At 32.5% G+C, this 8,554-nt stretch overlaps 3 protein-coding genes across 3 annotated transcripts; 2 read left to right on the top strand and 1 right to left on the bottom strand.

Annotated features, from left to right (window-relative positions):
• The first annotated feature begins 525 nt into the window (after nucleotides 1-525).
• LOC111689035 (long-chain fatty acid transport protein 4-like) lies at nucleotides 526-4,250 on the top strand. Its single transcript, XM_023451539.2, has 7 exons — nucleotides 526-627; nucleotides 729-939; nucleotides 1,013-1,503; nucleotides 2,320-2,470; nucleotides 2,527-2,921; nucleotides 3,333-3,772; nucleotides 3,827-4,250. Exons 1-7 carry the CDS (start codon nucleotides 618-620, stop codon nucleotides 4,133-4,135), a joined length of 2,007 nt encoding a protein of 668 aa, XP_023307307.2. The 5' UTR covers nucleotides 526-617; the 3' UTR covers nucleotides 4,136-4,250.
• A 1,397-nt stretch (nucleotides 4,251-5,647) lies between these two features.
• On the top strand, nucleotides 5,648-6,538 carry LOC111689033 (trafficking protein particle complex subunit 5). The gene is made up of 3 exons (XM_023451536.2): nucleotides 5,648-5,940; nucleotides 6,001-6,307; nucleotides 6,366-6,538. Exons 1-3 carry the CDS (start codon nucleotides 5,765-5,767, stop codon nucleotides 6,462-6,464), a joined length of 582 nt encoding a protein of 193 aa, XP_023307304.1. The 5' UTR covers nucleotides 5,648-5,764; the 3' UTR covers nucleotides 6,465-6,538.
• LOC111689034 lies at nucleotides 6,478-7,107 on the bottom strand. The gene is made up of 2 exons (XM_023451537.2): nucleotides 6,900-7,107; nucleotides 6,478-6,814 (listed from the first exon to the last, which is right to left on the bottom strand). The coding sequence occupies exons 1-2, from the start codon at nucleotides 7,029-7,031 to the stop codon at nucleotides 6,602-6,604; spliced, it is 345 nt and encodes a 114-aa protein (XP_023307305.1). The 5' UTR covers nucleotides 7,032-7,107; the 3' UTR covers nucleotides 6,478-6,601.
• Nucleotides 7,108-8,554: the final 1,447 nt, after the last annotated feature.

Below are 8,554 nucleotides of genomic sequence, written 5' to 3'. Positions count from 1 at the left end.
CATATCATATTGGCACTTAATTGGCTCCGACCAAATGTGAGGACACATGAAATGTCGAACTAGAAAGTAGTTAGTAGTTATAACCTCTTCCATATATAAAGGAATTTGAGATCGACGGTTTAGCTGTTTTATAAACTTCAATTAAACAAATTCTACATTTTATATGTATTTAGATTAAATTTAAGTTTAAATGCCCTCTTTTAAAAATTTTCAGCTCCCCCATACTTAAATTATTCAGAAATAGTGCAATTATTCTTCACGTTTTTACATGTAATATCAGCCTAATTTATAATTTGTTTAACTTGAACTAATATAACCTTTTGCTAGTTGTGATATTAATGTGGACTTATTCCATTACCTCTACAATACCATTCGAATTGTCATATTTGCATTTCATATTTTTATTGTTTTGTAGTAAGAGTGTATTATATGTAGTTTATCGGTGGAACTAAAGTTGAATTGAAAATCGCTATTCATTCCTTTTCAGAAGCTTAATATAAACTATTCAAAAAAAAAAAAATAAAAATCGAAGTACATACACCAAAGTACACATTTTTCGGATTGAGTTGTACTAAATCCTAACCTTGAATCTGAATCGTTTTCAAATCAATTTTAAAATGGTCAAAAGTATAGAAAACTTTATCTGTAATATTACACCTATTACATTCAGAAATCGGATGAGTATAATAATTATAAATTATAATTAAATTTTTGGTTTATAATTCCAGAAAACTTATACAAAATCGATGTTTTGGTGGAATTAAATTTTAAACAGAGAAATGCCACTCGTTTTGCGATTGCCTTTGGTGGATTTTTAGCCTATCTTTGGGTTAAAGACAATGCCAATTTGAGTATGGCTTTGGGAGCTATATTAGCCTTAATGTTTAAAAATATCACATTTTTATATGCCTTCTTTAGAACCGTTGGACGGGATATAGTGTAAGATTAGTTCAATTCTACTTGATCCGAACTAAGAACAAAATATAATCAAAAAATGTATCTTTAATTTCAGAGCTGGTACACGTTTTATTTTCTTAAATATTTTCATTTTTTATGTAGAAAAGAAAAATTGGTCTGTAGCTCAAATATTCCAGCAGAGATATCGAGAACATCCCCAAAAACCCTGTTTACTAATCGATAATCGTAAATTAACTTTTCAAGATGTGGAAGATTATTCGAATAAAGTGGGAGCTTACTTCAAAGATCAAGGTTATCAAAAAGGTGATTGTATAGCCTTGCTAATGGCCACACGACCCGAATATGCGGCCATGTGGTTGGGTCTCTCGAAAATTGGTGTAGTAACCGCTTTAATAAATACCAATTTAAGAAAGGACACCCTTTTGCACTCCATTAAAGTGGCCAATGCTAAGGCTATTATAGTGGGCTGTGAATTGGTGGAAATTTTTAAAGATATTTCAGAGCAAGAAGAAATTAAAACTCTGCCGATTTATCAGTTCAGTGATGAGGAACAAAGGGCCAATCCTAATTTGGAAGTAGTGAAAGGTAATGTGAAACAATCTTTATACCCTACACCACTATAGTGGGGAGGGTATTATACGTTTGTGCTGATGTTTGTAACATACAAAAATATTGGTCCAATACCCACCTTAAAGTATACCGATCGATTCAGAATCATTTTTTGAGTCGATTAAGATATGTCCGTCCGTCCGTCTGTCCGGCTGGCTGTCCATGTGAACCTTGTGCGCAAGGTACCAGGCCGCAATTTTCAAGATAATTTGATGAAATTTGAACCAAGCATGTTTTTTGGCACAGGGACGAAGCCTATTGAAAATGGTTGAAATCGGTCCATTATTTCACCTAGCCCCCATACAACCATACCTCCCGATTTGAGCTTTTTCAAATATTCTATAATCTCTCTAAAAATTGGCACAAATAAGTTTTATATAATTATAAATGACACTGCAGATTTTCGTAAGGATCGGCCCTTATTTGACCCTAGCCCCCATACAAACCCCCCTTCAAAAAACGACTTAAACGTCTAAAATTGACTTGTAACCATTTGTATCGCAATGAAACTCAACAAAATTAACTGTTATTTAAAAATATATCCTTTTCCCAATTTTACCGAGGATCGGCCCATATTTGACCTATATAAAGACTCATTTAGAAATTTTTGCTTAATATTTGCTTAAATATTTTGGAATTATAACAATATTCAACATAAAAGATTTTTTATAAAAAAAAAAATTTTAAATATATTCATGGTGTAGGGTATTATATGGTCGGCCATGTCCGACTATACTTTCCTACTTGTTAATAAAAATCTTTAATTTTCCTTTTAATAAAAAATCTTTCCAGGAGCTTGTGATTTAACCGATATTTTGAAAAAACAAAAGTTGAAAGACTTATCTATGTATATAAATGATTGTAAACCCAAGGATAAACTTTTATATATCTATACTTCGGGCACTACGGGCATGCCCAAAGCGGCTGTTATAAACAATTTAAGGTTAATTTTTATAAAAATCTTTACTTATCATTTATAACTTTAAAAATTTCTCATAGATATATTTTCATTACGGCCGGTACACATCTTATGTGCGGCATTCATAAGGATGACATTATCTATAATGTTTTACCACTATATCATTCTGCTGGCGGTATTGCCGGTGTGGGTAATGCTTTAATTTATGGCTGCACGGTGGCTTTACGCCATAAATTCTCGGCTAGCAACTTCTGGAAAGACTGTATTAAATATAATGCCACTTGTGCTCTATATATCGGTGAGCTGTGTCGTTATTTATTGAATTCGCCCAGCCGACCCGAGGACACTCAACATAAGTTGCGTTTAATGTATGGCAATGCTTTGAGACCTCAAATTTGGTCACAATTCACTAAACGTTTCAATATTCCCTCTATTGGCGAGTTGTATGGTTCAACGGAGGGAAATTCTAATTTGGGTAAGTTTGGCCTAAAGTGTTAAATATCGGGGAAGTTTGATTTATAATGATCTCATCAAAGAAACTTAATATGTGACGAGATTGGTACCATTTTCTAAACGAGCTTCTAGCTCAAGGTAAAACTATTATCCGAAGTTTTTTCAACATGAATCAAAACTATACGAACTCTGCATCTACAATAGTTGATTAGATATTCATCTATAAACGGATTTCTAACATATAAAATCGGTCCTAACTTCCTATTTTACACTTTGAACTAATAAACCTGATCTCTCTTTAATACAAACTTCCTTTCTTAGGGTCTTATTCAAAAACTTTTATCAAAGTTTTATATAACAAATTTTCATACAAAATTTTATCTATAAACCTTTGATAAATGATTATGAATAAGGCAGTTAATATATTTTCTAGCCAATGTTGCCAATCAAGTCGGTGCCGTCGGTTTTATACCCATTATTGCACGCAATATTTTCCCCGTGCAAGTCATACGTGTAGATGAGCAATCTGGTGAACCACTACGTAATGCAAAAGGTTTCTGTATACGTTGCAATGCCGGTGAAATAGGTCTACTAATTGGTAAAGTAGATCCACGTCGAGCCGTTACTACGTTTAATGGTTATACTGATGAGGGTGCCTCGGAAAAGAAACTTTTGAAGGATGTTTTCAAAAAAGGCGATATCTTCTTTAATTCGGGTGATTTGCTGGTAAGTGACATTTTTGGATATTTCTATTTTAAAGATAGAACTGGTGATACATTTCGTTGGCGTGGTGAAAATGTATCCACTCAAGAAGTAGAGGCCACAATAACAAGCGTCATAGGACTGCAGAATTGTGTGGTTTATGGTGTACAGGTAAGTTAGATTATATTTAATGTGTTATTCCTTAAAAAAAATATTATGTTACAGATACCCTATATTGAGGGCAAAGCTGGCATGGCTGCCATAGAGGATCCTGATCGTAAAATCGATTTTAACAATCTTTCTTTCGGTATACGTGACACTCTTCCTTCCTATGCCCAACCTTTATTCATACGCGTCGTGGATCAAATACCCCGTACGGCCACTTTTAAAATGATAAAACGTGATCTTATGTTGGAAGGTTTTAATATGGATTACATCAAAGATCCTTTATATTATCTCAACAATGATGGTCTCTATAGACCTTTGACTAGAGAACAATATCAATTACTGCTCGAGGGTAAAGCAGGTCTATAATGATATTTCTATTATTCCCTCTTTTTTATTCCCTAATTACCTCCTAAAATACTATTTTTATATGAATTTGTTTTTGTAATTATTTTGTTTTATATTAAATGAAAAGACCAATAAATTAAATTTGTATGTAAATGCTATTGTTTTAGTTAATAAGAAACAATAAATTTTAAATATACAAAGTTTTTGTACTTATTTTGACGAGATTATTTTGACAAATATAATCTCGTCAAAATCTAGAACAGCAAAGTCTTAAATATGATTCTACCGTTTGTGTGTTACGGTCCTTAGAGCAACCTTTTGGCAGCTTTGAATATTTCTCCACGAAGGTGGCCACACTGGAGCAGCATAATTAACCACTGACCGACCAATCGTATATTATATGTAGCCAACAAGGTTTCTTTATCCATACCCTAAGTACTGACGGCTAGCGCTTTGAAGACCTAGTTTCTACTTCGCAACTTGTGCATGATTGCAGTGGCGTGAGTTGAGGAAGTAAAGAAATTATCAAATGTGACCAGCAATATTTTTTGTGGACTGCCACGATGCTAAGGTTTAGGTGTACTTCCTTCGTCCAGGTGGTAAAAAGTGTTGTTGACGACTTCGCTGGTGATAATTGAAGGTTACGCGCAGTTAGTTAGTTTGTTAGCTAGTTAGATAGTTAGTTACTTAGTTACTTAGTTACTTAGTTACTTAGTTACTTAGTTACTTTGTTACTTTGTTACTTAGTTACTTAGTTACTTAGTTAGTTAAGTTAGTTAATTAGTTAATTAGTTAGTTACTTAGTTAGTTAGTTAGTTAGTTAGTTACTTAGTTAGTTAGTTAGTTACTTAGTTAGTTAGTTACTTAGTTACTTAGTTAAGTTAGTTAATTAGTTAGTTAGTTAGTTAGTTAGTTAGTTAGTCAGTCAGTTAGTTAGTTAGTTAGTTCGTTAGTTCGTTAGTTCGTTAGTTAGTTAGTTAGTTAGTTAGTTAGTTAGTTAGTTAGTTAGTTAGTTAGTTAGTTAGTTCGTTAGTTAGTTAGTTAGTTAGTTAGTTAGTTAGTTAGTTAGTTAGTTAGTTAGTTAGTTAGTTAGTTAGTTAGTTAGTTAGTTAGTTAGTTAGTTAGTTAGTTAGTTAGTTAGTTACTTAGTTAGTTAGTTAAGTTAGTTAGTTAGTTAATTAGTTAGTTAGTTAGTTAGTTAGTTAGTTAGTTAGTTAGTTAGTTAGTTAGTTAGTTAGTTAGTTAATTAGTTAGTAAAATAGATAAATACCACCTAAAAATAGGCAAGATTTTATGAGCAAACATTTATAGTAAACAAAAAATATATATAGCAAAACTTATTAAATATGTTAACATTAAATTTTACAAAATTAGGTTTATAATTAAATGGTGTTATCATCAAAACATACTGAAATTATTAAAAATGTCCATATTTATTAATAATTAATTCCATTTTAAATACTTACTACTAAACTATTTTCGAACCCTGCTTTTCCTTTGTTGTTCTACCGTCATTAATTCGCAGTGAATATATATTACAAGCAAGAAGAAGCATTAGAAAATTTACTTCACAGAATTTGTAAATAAACAACCAAAAAATATATTTTTTTTTTACAATTTCACAACTAAAAATTGTTTAAAAAAAACAACATGGAAAAACTAGAAGCTTTGAAAATATCCTCTATGAGGCCACGCACCAATATCTTAGATAGACCTTTATCCAAAGGAAAATCGGAGGTGTCACAAAGCATAGTGGCCCTACTATTCAGTGAAATAGTGCAATACAGCCAGAGCAAAGTGCATACAGTGCCAGAATTGCAAAATAGGTAGGAACTCCCATATATTTTTTATAGAATTAACTAAAATAATACTTCTTTTCCATTTAGATTACATGAAATGGGCCAAGATGTGGGTACACGTATTATTGATTTGTATTTCATGCGCGAACGTAGTTCTAAAAGAGAAACCAAATTGACACAAATGTTGTTGTTTGTTAAAACTACCGTGTGGAAGAATTTGTTTGGCAAAGAAGCTGAGAAATTGGAAAAGGTAGATGATGAGCGCACCTACTATATTATAGAAAAACAACCTTTGGTAAATACCTTTATAAGTGTGCCCAAAGATAAGGGTACTTTAAATTGTGCCAATTTCACTGCTGGTATAGTGGAAGCTGTGTTAACACATTGTGGTTTTGTAAGTTAAATGTTATTTTAAAGAGATAATTTTATGTTTAATCTATATTACTTTCTAGCCCTGTAAAGTAACCGCCCATTGGCATAATGGCACCACGTATATGGTTAAATTTGAAGATTTTGTTATTGCCCGCGACAAACAATTGGAAGACAAATAAAACTCTAGTACTATTATTGTTTACTATTATTAGTATATTATTAAAACAGAATTAAACTATACAATTTCAATGCACTTTCGTTCACTGCTTATTCTTTTTACGACACGACAGTGGGAGGCAGTTAAATATTTATAAATTTAGATGAATTTGAATCTACGATCTTTGTAGGCTACTTCACCATTGCGGTATTGAAGTTCACGTCCCTCGCGTTCCTTATTTAAAGCCCAGGCATAACCAATAATGGGTAACACAACCAAACTCATGCCAACGCGAAAAGCGTGACCAGTCGGTTTAAAGTGTTCAAAGTTGGACACTCTCATGGCCTGAAAGCGAGCCAAACCGGCATCGAACTACAAAAAAAGAAATAGTAAAATCCATAAGAACATTGTGTACAATTTTTTACAGATGACATAACACACTGCCGCAAAAACTTACCAAAGTACCACCTTCACCTGTGGCATGACGGAAGGGATTGCTTGATTGTTTTATGAATTCAGCACGCAATTTCATGGTTTGCTCATGTTTGCGTTGCAAAAATTCCTTTTCAGCTTTTGATAAATCAGGCATTTTGCAAGACTGTCTAACAAATTCCTTCCAAATTAACTGCACTGTTCGTGAGTTCGTTTAGTTTTTTTTTTTGGTGGTGCTGTTGACAGTTGTCAAATTGTTGGGTAAAATGTCAAAACAAATATAATGGTAAAACAGTGCTTTTGACAACGATAAGACAGTGTCTACATAAATATAATGTAGCCAGATGGTATATTTAGTTTCTTTTAGAATTTTGGCGGTTTTTTACTTCTGGTATCACATCAAACAAAAATGTGTTTGCTACAAACACAAGATACGAAAAATACATTGGTGTATAACAAACCAGAATCGCCTAGGTCGTCAAACACATGTATTTTAAATGGGATATCAAACAAAATCTGTTTGAAGGAAAAATTAAGCGATTTTTTTGGGCGAGCTGCATGTTTTCGCGCCAATTTTGAAAATTCTTCATTTGATTATCTGTCATTTTACACACATACATACATATATTTTGAGTTTGTATTTTTTTGTTTTGTGAGTTTAAGAATAAAAAATAAAAGCAATTGTGTTAAATAATTATTTGTCTTTAAAGAACCTCTTCCTTTTTAAGAGGAGGCATCATGATGGACTTCTGGAACAATGCCCAAAAGAGAGTGACAATTGTATTTCTTCCTAGGAGGGCACACAAAATATAACTAGTAACCTGGGGGTGGACTACTAGTGACATGATATATTATAACCTAGAGGCGTTGTATGGAGGCTGATTGCCGTATCCAACCATCGATCTTAACAGAATCATTACCATATATCCTATGAGTGATAAAGTGTGATATCTGGTGTCAAGCTTTTGTTGTCTCCAAACACTGTGGTGGCTGAATATTTTCAAGAAACAATTGTTAAGCCTCCTGACCTAGAGGATATAAACTGTAAGGCTGTCGTCTTGTTTGAGCAAAATACCTATTGGTGCTTGTTATTGATTTGCAAAGCTTAGATCCGGTACTAACTATTGGATTTAGACAAATAGTTCCAGTTATAATAGTGTTCAATTAAATAATGTTGTGATACCCATTACAGTTGATGCCTTTGCAGGTGAGTTTTAGTAGACTAATAATATATTAGTTTTAGAAATCATATTTTAGTCTACTATGGCGTTGAGACCAATGATTTTTATTCGAAATTGTAACTGCTTTGTGTATGTAGTCGACACTCAAATGATTTTTCTTCGAATTTGTAACTGGTTTTGGTATGTAGTCGACACTCCTTCTTTAGAGCGGTTCTGGAACTAATTCTTAAACCAATGTTCTTATTTTGACTTTGTCTACCTTGGAACTAATTCTAGCAATGTTCAAGAGAAGATACATATACGCTTTATATAAAATTAGAATTTTGTAGAACGAATTTGGCTCATACAAAACTTTTTTTTCGATTTCCATATTTCCTATTTCAAATTTTATATAGATAGATAGATAGATAGATAGATAGATAGATAGATAGATAGATAGATAGATAGATAGATAGATAGACAGACAGACAGATAGATAGATAGATAGATAGATAGATAG

The sequence above is a fragment of the Lucilia cuprina genome, chromosome 6 (assembly GCF_022045245.1).
Source record: "Lucilia cuprina isolate Lc7/37 chromosome 6, ASM2204524v1, whole genome shotgun sequence".
Classification (NCBI taxonomy): domain Eukaryota; kingdom Metazoa; phylum Arthropoda; class Insecta; order Diptera; family Calliphoridae; genus Lucilia; species Lucilia cuprina.
Note: the sequence above shows the minus strand (reverse complement) of the source record. Positions and strands in the feature narration are given on the sequence as shown.